Source organism: Anguilla anguilla, chromosome 16 (genome assembly GCF_013347855.1).
Source record: "Anguilla anguilla isolate fAngAng1 chromosome 16, fAngAng1.pri, whole genome shotgun sequence".
Classification (NCBI taxonomy): domain Eukaryota; kingdom Metazoa; phylum Chordata; class Actinopteri; order Anguilliformes; family Anguillidae; genus Anguilla; species Anguilla anguilla.
The window spans coordinates 5,509,776-5,523,993 of NC_049216.1; the positions used below are offsets into that span (position 1 = coordinate 5,509,776).

The following is a 14,218-nucleotide window of genomic DNA, read 5'->3' on the forward strand; positions in this document are numbered from 1 at the left end:
GGAGATTCAGAGTAAACGAGGAGATTCAGAGCTTGATAGGGGAGCCGGCTTGTCAATGTTGCCGTTTCGCCAAGTAGCGCACGGCGCAGAAACCGCTCATTGTGCGCGCAGAGTGCTCTGCCCCAGTCTTGGAGAGAGAGGGGGGACGAGGGAGGAGGAGGAGGAGGAGGAGGAGGAGGAGGAGGGGGGGGCTGTTGTTGAATAACAGATGGGTCGCGGAATCGGCTGGCGCTCATTTTTTTTCCGGCGAATCAGCTGTGAAGAAATTAGTCACGCCTCCCGGCCGGGGATGCTAATTAGAAACAGATCGTTTTCGCCTCAGCACTAACCTCCCTCCCTTCTGCTGGATATCTGCGGATTTATCATTCTATTAACGCAGCAAGCAGGCCGCGCGACGGAACGTCTACACGCGAAACAGGGCCGAGCGACGCACTTAAAGGCACGGTATAAAAACCGCGCTTCTGACGAGCTAGGGTCGATTCGCTGCGTTTCGGGAGAGAGACAAACCGCTGGGGAGACACAACGGGAGCGCGCTGCAGAAACGCCATCGACGGTTTTGCCGTTTTATTTTTAAATTATTTATTTTGAACAGTTTACGCACCTGTTTGTTTCTCTCCCCCGCGTGTGTAATCGGCAGTTATGCCTCCAGGCCAGGGGGGAAATGCAGCTGCAGCAACGCACCCTGTCCTTGGGTGCACTTCCCCAAATCCGCTGACCCCACAAACGGGCCAAATACAGGACAGTGAGCACCGGCTGGCTAAGAGCTCTGTTGCTCTATGGTGACACGTGGTGCGTTGTGGGAAAATGAACACAGTGGTAACCCAAGGAACCCTATGCTCACTTACCGCTATGTTATGTTAGCGGGGAGAAGCTAACTGTCTCACAAATGCTACAGGTAGCCTATAGCAGGTAGCCAACAGAAGTCGCCATTGATGTTTTACATCACCAAATTCTGTGTTTAGATGGCAGAAACCCATCTAATTACATCAGTTAGTTCTTGTGGCACCTTTGTGTATAGTTATCCCAAATAATAATAATCCCAACAATTTATCCTGGATAAATTGTGAAGTTGTCTGGCAGCAGGCATCAGACACCGGCCCCATGCCCAATCGCTCTTACATTCGTAGCCAATGGGAGGCTCCTTCTTCCCTGGATAAACACCAATGGCACGCTTTCCCCCGTGCGAGGAAGCAGGATCTGTTTGTCCAGCGCAAACATGCCCCGCTTTTAATCCGGATGGGCTATTGCAAATGGCAAAAAGAAGGACTCCGAGTAACACCCGTTGGCTGTGGGCACGTCCCTTCTCCAGAGCCAGAGGACATACCGTCACGCTCACGAGCGTTTACCTCTATTAGCCTAGAGGTGATCTGTCTACAGGTTTACTCCTGTTATTTACGATTAATTAGGCCTCCCAAAGAAATAAGACAAAATCATTTTCGCAGTGTTGTCACAACACTCCGTGACCTTGTTGTTGCCCAGAATTCAAAGACTGAAGAGCCATTTCTTCCTTGCAGGACCAGGGCCTCTGAAATGCATTTGTACGTGGACATTACATGGTCTGTGGTAAAACTTTTTTGTCCATGCTTAGTCATCCAACCGAAAAACTGCCAAAATCGCTGAAATTCTAAAATGTAAAAAAAAGAAGTCCTGTCATTTTTTGAAATGTTCGTCGGAGGATGATGATGAAGAAGCCGATCCCAGCACAGGTGCATTGTGGGCCAGGCGTGGGTCTCACGGGATGACTGACACGCAGTATCGGGGCCACGCCTGACAGGAACACTCCGGTATGTTGAGACACGGAATTGTGCACCACAGGGATTCCCCCTGCTTTGGTAACACCATCTAAGACCATGCAGACAGAAGTCCTCCACTCCCGATTTGCATGAATTTACAAAAGTGTTGTACAAAAGCACATTATCACCCCACGTCATCAGCTACTACTGCTAACATCCGACATCCGGCCCTGTTTCACCTTGAATAACCTTCAAAGACCTGTCGTCTCCTGTAGGGGACATGAGTCTTGTCTTAATCTAAAGAACCACATGTTCTTTTACAGTATGCTGAAGCCTGCTGCTCAAGGGAGCTCACCAGTGCTCTCTTTCATCTTAATGATGTTACAAACAGTTGATTTTGGTTAGCCTAAGGTTTGGCCTATGTCTCTGACTGTTTTTTTCTTCTTATTTCTCAGCCCCATAACGGCTTCCTTGAGTTTCACTGGTACAAATTTAGCCCTTATGCTGACAAACACCAATAACAAACTCCAAAGGCAATCAAAGGCCAAGAATCAAGACGAGATACTGAAAGCTCTCTTATACTTGCACTACGGAAGCAATTGAACACACCTGACTAATCAGAAACACTCGTGAAGCAATTTGTCCCAAACATTATGACGCACTGAAATGGGGGGAATATGTATAAAAAGTGCTGTGATTTCTACATGATGAAACACAAATGTATAAAAATACCCTTTAATTAAAGCTGAGAATCTGCACTTTAACCATTTAAACATTGTTTAACAATTGTTTGATTACAAATCTAAAAATTGTGGAGTACAGAGCCAAATCAATAAACAATATGTCTTCATGGACCTCACCATATATATGATTATATTTGACTTTGTCTCATGGGATCTTTCATCCCGTACTCAGCAATGATCTTGTCATGCCGGTCTGCCCCTACATCACCAGGGAGGTGTTTTCATGGCACATAATATTAAATTCCCACGCTCTTCTACTTTATTAATGGTACTGAAACAGTGGGGAAACGGATTCATTGCACAGGCGCCCTAAACCCCAGCCTTTAATTAATTTAAGGTTGGATTGAATTGTCTGGTTTTGGCTAAACTGCATATTCAGCCAAAGCGTATCTGATTGAATCCTGGAGAGCTGTTTGGATAAGGGCAGGAAGCACCGAAGAGGCTCGTGTTGCTTCTCCCAAGCTTGACCCCACAGTCCGAGTGAAGATTAGGAGTCTGAATCAGGATATCTGGAGCCTGAACAGTGAATTCCTGAGCGCCTTAAATCTCACGGTCACCCGTGCTCATTAATCCTGATAAATAATCCAGTAAGAGAGGAGGTGCAGAGACGGTGAACAACCAGAGTCATCTCTGGGACTGCAGCACCGGGTCTGCCATCTACGGAGATACGCAAAAAGTGTGGGCACTGTTGGTCAAACTTTTGTTGAAAGTGAGAAGAAGTCAATAAAAAACGACAAAGCTTAAACATGACTTATTTAACGTTGTGTCGTCATCATCAGGGGCTGCATTTCCTACACCGTGCTGTGCACATGACGGCATCCCACCAAACAGACCCCCCCCAACCCCCCCCACCCCCCCAACGTCTCTCACAGCCCGTCTCCGCCGGCACGTTCTGCGGCTCCACAGTCTTGTACGACGGCGGTTTATTTTTTTACCGTCGTTCACCTTAGATTTGACTTCCGAAGGTCGAGCGAAGCCGAAGCAACACTGTCTCCGCGCCCGGCCAAACCTATCGAGAGACCTGCTCATTACTCCTGTCAACCTGACAGCGATCGGCTTGGGTTTGTTGCCGTGTCATTCCGCCCCCCCCCCCCCCCCCTTCACCCCGTAGTTCTGCCTTGTTGGTCTTTGGCGACATGTCAGGCTAATGAGAGCAGCAGAGAGGAGGCCGGCAGAGACACGCCCGGAGCCCTGTTGACAGCGCGGAGGGGGGGAGGCCCCGCCCCACCTGTCCGGCCTCATGAATATTCATGAGCGCGTGTGCCGAGGCTCAGCCGGCCAGCCCTTCTTTACATTACATTACATTACAGGCATTTAGCAGACGCTCTTATCCAGAGCGACGTACAACAAGTGCATTAGTTCACGGTGCAGAGGTGCAAAAGAAACACACTAGAGTGAAGTAAGGATCGCAGTGCCAGAAGTGACCACATCGATCAGGACTCCAACCCTGTAGAGTAACCTGTTCAGCAAACAACAATCCTACCAAGTACAAACTAGCACTGGAATCACATTTGCCTAATCAGACAAAAACAATCCTGCCAAATAATTACTAACGTAATCGTATTATCCTAACTAGGTACATTCTTCCAGGAGCGCTCGCAGAAGGCCTCTAATCGGACGGGCTCGCTCGGAAGGCGAGCCGCCGCGGTCAAAGGCGCCTCTCGGCGGGCGATTGGCGCTCGGGCCGAAAGAACGGGGGGGGGGGGGGGGGGGGCGGAAGCCCCCCGTGACGAGAGGCACGAAGGGCGCTTGAACAGGGACGGGCTAATTTGAGGCGGTGAAAAGGACGACGTGACCCGGCCGACGGCATTGTGGTGTCGTACGACGCCCGGTTAACAAAGCGGGATTACGCAGCTCGAGTAGGGGGTGTTAACCCCGGTGCCCCTGGTCTGATTCTCACAAAAACAGCCCCTGCATCTGAGGCCACCGAAGCGGACGGGCCGGCGCCTGATTGGCTGCGTGATCCCCCGAATTCTTCGCTCACACCCATTCCCCACACTGCCACTGCAAAAGATAACTGAGTTGTCAGCTGACCTGTCCGGTTAAAGCTTAAAGTAAATAAAAGTGAATGGCTCATTTTGTTATTTACTTATTAAAGCAGATGGGTAAATAAATCAACACCAGTAAGGAAGAAGAATATATATTTTACTTTAAATGGTGTAAAAGGTCTACGCCTTTTACACCATTAGTAAAAGGCGTAGACCTTTTACTAATGGCACTAGTTCTGAAACGTATTAAAATCAGGACTGAACTTAGAAACACTTTTTAATATCGAGACCCAAATTAGAAATTTTGTACCTTTCAGGGACCCATCAAATACACGTAGTAGCATAATCATCCCATTTTGCGTCTTGAACCATAGTTTGAGAAATGCTGACTAAAGGTAATATATATACATTCACCGGCCACTTCTTTAGGTACACCTGTTCAACTGCAAACTGCACCCGTTAACGCAAATATCTAATCAGCCAATCACGTGGCAGCAACTCAATACATTTAGGCGTGTAGACATGGTCACTGTCCCCAAAAGTCCCCAAAGCCTGACCAAAAACTTTGTCCCCCTGATGTAACCTAAATTTCAAGGGAATGAACAGGTGGCCAGTTGGTCTGCCGCAAATCGGGTTTGCCGCGAATCGGGATTCGGAGATAGACGCGTCGTGCAGCTGAATGGACGGACCGCGGGCAGCCGGGGGCGACTGGCGGGCATTGCCAGAGACTGGCGACGCGCTGTCGTTCCGGCTGATTTAAAAGCCCTCCCTCCCGTGGCGTCGTCGAGCGGTGCCCAGCAGGGCCGCCGGCCGGCCCACAGTCCAGGTGGGAGACCAGACGGCGGGACCCATCCGGCCCAACTCAAACGGCGCCTTAACGGGACCAGACACCCAGCAGCCCTCAGATCTGAGTCCAGCTGACCTGAGGAAGCCCATAACGCTCGCTCCACTGTGTCTGCCTGACTTTCCACCGTGCCACTTTCTCCGCACGCGCTACTCTTTTCAAACGGCACTCGTTCGCCTAGTCGTCCAATCACTGGCACTCGCTCGCTCGACGCCTACGGAAGTGACTTTGTCGCCCGTACTAAAGAGGAGAAGTTCAGGTCTTCAGTGGAGACTGAGCACACTGCCCTGGTGGCAAAGGGCAATCTAGCAGGCTTTCTGAATGGCTCCCTAGAAGAAAAGGAAAGATCCCATCGAGGCAGGGCCTGCATACCCTGCTGACGTTCAAGGAACGTGTGAAATGTCACAAGAAAGCAGTTGAAGACCGCTTCCCAGAAGTTGGTTGGCTCAAATTCCTCATGGACCGCTGCCTCATTTAACCCCAGTTCAGGCACTTAACCTCAACGGACTATGAAAAATAAAACCCAGATTTACAAATGAGTACCTAGCAAGACGTATGCTCTGCGTGTCGTACCATTGAAGGCTGTGGTGCAAAACCAATGCAAGAGGTGGCGTGTAAGCAGGTGAAGATGGCTGTTTCTTTAAAACTGGACCCGAGTTGAGACCTCCCTCAAACGATAACCAGGGAGCACTGAGGTAATATCCTATAATACCCAGCAATTTCTGCCCTGTTTACTATAAACAGTGTCTTACAATGCACCTTGGTTGGCAGCATTAAATCATAATCTCCAGTGATCTTCTGTGAATTACCTGAGACTTACTGTACACCTACAGCCTTCAGCTGCATGGGAGGTTAGCTTAACTTGGTTTCACCGCGTTTGCAAGGAAGGGGGAACTCGTTAACATGTAAACAGGGGCATAGCCCTTTTGTATTTGTATTGGATTCGATATCCCATCATGCCTAGCGAAAGCTGCCAAAAAGTGACGCCCGTGCTCGAGCCCTCCCGTGGCGCGCTGGGAAAAGGCGGGTCTTTGCCGAGCGAGGAGGAGGAGAGGGCGTAGTTCAGGGGGTACTCAAATCTCTCCAGGCCAGCAACACAGTGACGGAGTGTAGCACAGTGGGTAAGGAACTGGGCTTGTAACCAAAAGGTCGCAGGTTCGATTCCCGGGTAGGACACTGCCGTTGTACCCTTGAGCAAGTTACTTAACCGAAATTGCTTCAGTATATATCCAGCTGTATAAATGGATACAATGTAAAAATTCTATGTAAAAGTTGTGTAAGTCGCAATGGATAAGAGCGTCTGCTAAATGCCTGTAATGTAATGTAATGTAATGTAACACCGCTGGTTTTCTTCTCTACCCAACAGTTAATAGATGGATTAAAATGCCACTGACTGGCGATTAGAGATTACACTCCCCCGGTGGCCCGGGTTTAAACCAGTCCAGATTAGAGGGGAAGAATGAAAATCAGGGCGAGGGCCAGATTTGAGTGTGCCTGGTCGAGCTCCTTCCTCTGCTGCGAGCTCTCTGGTCTACAGACACATGGTAGTTTTAGACGACTCTTGGCTCGCCGACTTGCCCGGCTGGTGTCGCTGTGAATTTGAGCGGCCACCTTGACTGCACGCAAACGCACAGCGAAGCACTGTGAAGAAAGTGGGGGAGTGGGGGGGGGGGGTTAGGGAATCAATGCAGATAAAACTGGTGTTTACAAACACCGCAAGACAAGAAAGGACTGGAAAGACTCTCGACAATGAAAGCACGCAGGACCGGAGCGGAGCGGCTTCCTCTGGGCCGTCGGCTTTCAGAGAGCTCGTAATTAGCCGAAGCCAACCGCTAATTAGCGGCCGGCCGCGCGCCGGCACGCCCCCGCACCTGGGCCCGCCCCCTGCACCTGGGCCCGCCCCCTGCACCTGGGCCCGCCGCTTCATCCATCCTCTCACCCAAACCGCCGGCTAACCCGCTTCCGTTTCCCCCGCGCCCCGGGCGGCCGCGTCCGCGGCGCGCGACCGGGAACGGACACAGGCCGACGCACCGACGGAGAGAGTTTAAAATCGGCAGAGATGCCCGGAGTAGGTCGGGTTACGTAAACAAGCGTAGACGCCGTAAATAAACGCGTCTTTCCGCGGAAACGTCAGCACGAAAGAAGGGCTTTTCGCGCCCAGACGGCGCCCAAGAAAAACGCACGAAGCAGATCCCCTTTCGAATCCGCAGCTGACGGAAACTACGAGGGATCTGAAGCGGATTAATACAGCGCGTCTCCTCGGGTTCCCACACGCGCGAGCTCAAAGTTAACTCGGCAATTTGAATTCATTAGCTCTACGTCAAGTGTGCGTTTTTTCAAGCAGTTGGCTAGAATACCGCCTTTCGTTTATTGCAAGTCATATTAAACGATTCATTTAAACCCTGTAATTCCTCCTCCCTTAATCTCCAATAGCATGTGGCTCAAAATATGGAAACCTGCAACTGCCAAACACCATCAAGAAGAGCATAATTTTATGATCATGTTAGAACTTTCCAATACCTATACCAGAAATAAGGCTGTAAATTGATTACACTATGTCTATATGTTTTCAATAAATGTTAATATAACAGTCATTGGGATATGACTTTTTTTTAAAAATCACAAATTACAGTGGTTTTAATGGAAGGGAAAACCCTAGATTGAAAATGAGCTTCCCTTCGCGCGCTTTCAGTGAAAAATGTCTCGGTGCGGCTTCTCGTTTCCCACACACAGAGGGAGAGGGCGCTCCCGCAATGAAGACGCGCTCCTGCGACGAAGACGCGCGCGTAGCCTTGCGGTGACCGGGCCGTGAGATGCGCCGTGGCCGTAACCGGGGGGGACCGCGAGGTGCTCGCCGGAGACGAACCGATTCCATTCGCCGCCGGCGAGCCGGGACAGACCGAGGAGCCGCCCTCGGACCGCAGCCTGAGGTGAACGGGTTCGCGGACACACTTCGGCCTCGATTAAATTATCCCTCCCTGGTTTTCTCGCAGACCGTGGTGCTAACTGAAACTCCCCGCTCCGCTGGGTTCCTGATCCGGCTTCCCTGCGAGGCTGTGTCACCCTTCCTCCCTCTGTCTCTCCCTTGTCCCTTCTCTCTTTTTCCCTCTTTTACTCTCCCCCTTTCCCTCTCCCTCTCTTTCCATCTATCTCTCCCTCCCCGTTTCCCTCCCTTTCCCTCTCTCTTTCCTTCTCTCTCTCCCCATTTCCCTCTCCCTCTCTTTCCATCTATCTCCCTCTCTCTTTCCCTCTCTCCCCCTCTTCCCCTCTTTCACTCTCCCCCTTTACCACTCCCTCTCTTTCCCTCTCTCTCCCCCTCTTTCCCTCTCTTGTGGTTGCGTTGCTGCAATCCTTCCTCTTCTCCAGTCATTAGGAGACGTCACTGACAAGCCATTATTTCAAAACTGTCAGATCTCAATCGAGTAACCAAAACCACATGTGTTTTTTGTGTTTGAAGAACATTACTTTGTTTTCAGGAAAATATCAGTGACAAGAGCTGCCTAAAGTCTACATGAAACTCTTAATAAGCATGATTGCATTTTTGATGCAATGCCATCTGCCATTCTAGATTGTATTCTTGGACAAAAGATGGAGAACCATTTGTCCATTTATTTTTACACGTGAAAAGACATTTTAAACACATTTTGGTGCACAAGTTATTCCAATAATTCAGTGGAAAAAACAAAAATTCAGTGTGATGTTTTATAATGACCAGCTGTGTCAGATAACATTGTTAAATTGATTACATACATGGGTTTTTAGCATAACCTCAGATAACAGGTGCATTTTTAAAAAAATGGGTCCGGCAACCAGATTCTCAAGACATGCGTAGGTTTGAACGGACAAAACAAAGAAATCATGGACAATTAGTCAAACTGAACTGAATCAAACGAATCGGTTTTATGAGAAATAAGGTGAGACTAAGGACTTCAGTTCCATTAGCACTGCAACACTCCCAAGACAGATTCCGACTGGTGGGATTGAAACTGCTCTCAAGTGCAGCCGCCACTAAATTCTAAACACAATCTGTACCAAGATTTCCTGTTAAAAGGTACAGGGAATTAGGTGATAAAAACGTTCAAGAAAGCTATAAAGGAAAATCTACAGCCATAATCACCTGTTGGCAAAATGCCTTCCCTAATTTGCCCAAAAAGTCAGGTCATTCTGCTCAAGGGATTGTAGAAATCAAACAGCAATGAGATTTGTTGGGGCGACGTAGCTCAGGAGGTAAGAGCGACTGTCTGGCAGTTGGAGGGTTGCCGGTTCAAACCCTGCCCTGGGCGTGTCGAAGTGTCCTTGAGCAAGACACCTAACCCCTAACTGCTCTGGCGAATGAGAGGCATCAATTGTAAAGCGCTTTGGATAAAAGCGCTATATAAATGCAGTCCATTTACCATTTGTGCTTAATGCACAGTAATGAATTTAAGCAAATGGGGCTTTTATTGTTTAGATACCCAAGTTTAAGCCGGTTCTGCTCACACTGGATTCCATTTGGGCCCAGAAAGTGGGATCATTACCCAAACTCGGGGATTGTAGATGGTTTTAAATCTGATACGTAAAAAAAAAAAAAAAAAAGTTTCGCAAACCGTCTTCCACTTGGAGTGGAAGCGACCAAAACTGAACGCAGAATGACATTTGTGAACAGGAATGTAAATATTTAAGCAGACGCGAGCACGTACGAACTGAAGAAAACCGTAGCCCCGCCCGCCCTCACAGTGGCATACTTAACGCAACCCTCGATAATCAAAAGATCAAAAAAGGGAAACAAAGGAGGCATTTCAGGCTGCAGCTTTAACGACATGTTTGCACACGTTCGATTTACGAGACGTTTTAATGCCGGAAAAAAAATCAACAATTTAGCTGAGCGTGTGCAGAAATTTTTTTTTTTAGATTGCCAGCAACCTGCCCTGTTTAGCCTTCAAGTTAAAACCACCGTTTTCTTTAAGAAGCTGTTAGGTGAAATTATAAAACTTAAAAAAAAAATACTTTCCTTTCAGAGCGGTATTATATTATTCGATGGCGAAACTTAACTTTTATTTCGACACAGGGAGAAATATTTGAATAGACAGGCATGTTTGCCCAAAGAAAAGCTGTCCAATACATTTCAGGCAACCTTTACGTCCAGATAGGCAGAGAGTTTTTTCTAGAAGGAACGCGGGTATTTCACGCGTCTGAATCTGAGGCTAATCAGTCAACTACCTGAGGTTTAAGACTAAGCCCTGTTCCTGGTTGTTCCAGCCCTTTTTTCCGGATCACTCAAGCTGTTCGCTTTACACCGTCCAAAGTTGGCATGAGAGGATATTTATTTCTGTGAATTCATGGAAGAAAATCACAGCCTTGTTCTATAATAACCCGTAAGACATTTTTTTTTTTTTAAATCGCGTGTAAAAGCGTGGGAGCGGCCGTCGTTCCTGAGTCCCCGGATGCAACCGGCCGTAAGCAGGCAGGCCGGCGCCCCGGCTCGGGCCCGCGATCCGGCTCCCGACGGGGGGGAAAGTCGTTAGCTGAGCCTCGCAGAGACCCTCAGGGGGGCCCTAATGCCAGAGATGACAGACACCGCCGCCCCCCCCCCCCCCCGACCCCCAAACCCCCCCCCCCCCAACCCCGTGGCTGTAATTGCATGCAGGACATCCGCGCTTCCGAAGCCCCCAGAAAGGACCTTCTCGCCCCCCTCTGCGCGAGAGTCCCTGAAGAGCCTGCGTCCGACGTGTCAAAACGTTCCTGCCGCACCTAAATTGAATCCTAAATTGTCAGCTGGCGCTAGCGGGTAGCACCTCGCGGGCGAGAGACAGACAGGTGGAGACGGGGGGGGGGGGGGGGGGTGGGGGGGGGTGGGGGGGGTGTTCTTCGGCGTCGCCTGTCAGCCCGGAACGTTCCGGAGTGACAGAATAAGCACGCCCGTCTCCCGCTGGGGCCTCGGCAGCCCGAGTCAAACGAGGGATGAGCGCTGACAAGAAAAAAAAAAAAGAAAAAAAAAGAAAATTGGGCGCAGGCTCCCAGAGGGAAATCGAAAGCGCGTCCCTCCGTCTGTTTCGTTGCGATTGCCTTCCTTCCTTCCGTCCAATAAACTGCCGCTGCAATGGCCTCGGTTTGCCGGGGCACGAAGACGATGACACGGCATGTTTTCGTCTCATTTGTGCCCCGCTGACCCATGAGTTTGGTAAACTGTCTCCACTCAAATGCAAACAGCGAGTTTGTTACGCTTACCGCGAAGGAAAACATCTGTTTCAGACTCCTCAGGTTTAAAAACCCAGTACTCCAGTTGAGAAAAACAACTCCAGGCTTTTTTTGTTGGGTCACGGAAGGGTAACTCTGCCCTCGATTCCAAATACAACATGCTCTTCCTTACCTTAAGCATATCAGACATGCACACTGAAAATGATTTTGTTTTTAATGACTGAAAAAACAAACAAACTGAAAACAGTAGCTTAACCCAGGTGAAAAGCCTTGAATGTTTCGTGCCTCCTCTCCTTGGTGGGATTGTGACAACTGCCATTTTGTAAATCACATTGCTATCCTTTATGCATCCTTATAAGAACGCACTCGACAGATCATATCTCAGTCATTACTGGTGGGACACCTGCTCAGAGGAAGAACGCAGAGCACGTCAGCGTCGTCGCCCCGTGCGCCCAAGACCCAGACAAAGTGTAAAACGGATCACATGGCGCCCACTGCCGAATACGATGCAGGGTGAGCGGGAGAGGGAGGCGGCTCTAAGAGGGCCCACAACCAGCACAAAGCCGTGAACCTGAAGCCCGAAACAAAATGGCACCCCCAATTCACATATCCTCTTGAGACCCCGGCAAGAAAAAAAAAGTTAAAAGCGCTTTCATTTTTATACATAAATTACAGGTGTCTTCGATGCCAAAAATGTTTTCTAAAATATTATTTATTTTTATCGAATGTCCCTCGTAGTGTAGGTTTCAGCATGGTAGAATAAATCGTTCTCGAGATTAAGACCAGAGACTCGTAAAAACGTACACGCACGCACACACACACACACACACACACACACACTCACCTCCGTTCTTGCCGATCTGCCTGAAGCTCCTCCAGAAGACGCGGACGAAGGAGGCCCTGTTGTGGGGCGTGGCCTTGACGTAGGCGAACTCCCTGAACAGGACGTGGTTCCCGCTCCTCACGCTGCCGAAGCTGCCCAAAGACAGCGGGAGAATGGCGTCGCGTCGCGTCCTTCATAAACGCACATCCAGAACCAGCTGCAGTTTAAACCTCACATTTAAACCTTCAAGGTGTGAGATCGCAAATATGCGATCAGAATGTTCTTAACTATACAACGGAGTTCTATAACACTAACTTAAGACTGTTGAAAAAACATTCCAAAAAAACCTACTCAGAACACCCAGGCCAAAAAACTGCATTACAACTGGAACAGCTAATCTTCATTTCACAGATTCTGATAGGCGTTTCATTTTTAATGCAGCTCTGCGGTCTTCAGATTTAAACTCACAGCTAAGCACGTGGCAGTTGACCCTCCCAGGTCTCCGCACGCAAACAAAATAAATCTTTTTCCGCCAGCGATTCGTCGCGAGTTTCCCTCGAGTCAATTATCGCAAACAACTCGGTTTTACGCGAGTTGCTTCGCCGTCAAATTTCCCCGTGCTTGTTTACAAAACGGGGAAGCGACGGACGGTTCAAAATCAACCACCGTTGCGCAAAATCGCGTTTTTTTGGGAGGCCCTCGCAATCTCTCAGGCCGGCTTTATTTTCCCCGAACGGCGGCAGGGGGGCTCGCCGAGCCCATTGAATTTCTGAAGGGCTCTTCTCCCCGGGGGGTAGGGGGGAAACGCGCGGCGTCCGCGCTCCGCAATCAATACCGCATTCAGAGCGGGCCCCCCCCCCCCGTTTCCCTGATTGTCCCCTTTTCAGAACCTTCGGGGGAGAAAAAACCGGCGGGGGGAACCATTACCGCGAAATTGTCCGCTCGCACCCGGCAATCGGGGGGAGAGAGAGGCTTCTTAAAGAGACGCGCGGCGGCGGGACGGGCGCATTCACGGCTCGCCGCCTAAGTGGCCGTTAATAGGCCCCCCGAAAACGAGCGCGGGGGGGGGGGGGGGTGGGGGGGGATGGGGGGGGGGCCATCGCGGCGCTCGGCGGTTTTGTACCTGGTAGTTATTCTTGCCGGCGGAGTCTGTGTGGAACGGGGCGGGCGAACCGCGTCAGCGCTAACCTTCTAATGGCGCGCATTTACTCCTGATCTGCTGCTCCATTTATTCGCTTCTCCCTTCCCGTCTGCCAGTCTCTGCCCGCGTAGCGCGTACGCCAATGGTTCGCGTCAAGCGTTTGACATTATTTGACGGCAGTGAAAAGAGGCGTGCGTGGTATTTGCTTTTGCACTTGTGTGTGTGGTGCCTGTGTGTGTGTGTGTGTCCCTTTTACAAGTATTTGCCTCGCTGAATGATCCAGACATCACAGCGCTTACAGGCACAGCATTATTTAGACAGCAGGGGAGATTTGGGGGATGATTACTTGTGCCTTCTGTCGCAGGTTTTTTTTGTTTTTTGTTGCCATTTCCCCCCCATTTTCTCCCTAATTTAGTCGTTATCCTGATTCCCCGTGTGGACCAGCTACAGTCCTGGTCGATGCACTAAGCTCTGTCAGTCTGGGTAGGGTGTAGACTACCACATGCCTCCGATACATGTGGAGTCGCCAGCCGCTTATTTTCACCTGACAGCGAGGAGTTTCACTGGGAGAGCATAACGCGTGCGGAGGTTCACGATATCTGTCCCCGCTGGACAGGCCAGTAGGAGTCGCTAATGCAACGATCAGGACTCATACCCTCACTCATACCCTCACCGGCTTCTCACACACCTCGTAGGAACATCTGACCAAGCCGGAAGTACCGCTGCCGGGGATTGAACCCCGGTCTCTGTGGTGGTGGGCGAGTGCTTA

The 14,218-nt window shown here is 49.9% G+C and overlaps 1 protein-coding gene across 2 annotated transcripts in view; it reads right to left on the reverse strand.

Moving 5' to 3' along the window:
• Positions 1 to 14,218, reverse strand: part of c16h11orf49 (chromosome 16 C11orf49 homolog) — a 53,523-nt gene that overhangs the window by 23,201 nt on the left and 16,104 nt on the right. Inside the window, exon 3 of one of the 2 annotated variants that reach the window (XM_035395066.1) lies at positions 12,330 to 12,460. The exons of the other annotated variant lie outside the window; for it this stretch is intronic. Within the exon in view, the coding sequence (XP_035250957.1) occupies positions 12,330 to 12,460 (131 nt within the window). The remainder of the gene's footprint in view (positions 1 to 12,329; positions 12,461 to 14,218) is intronic. 2 annotated transcript variants of the gene reach the window in all.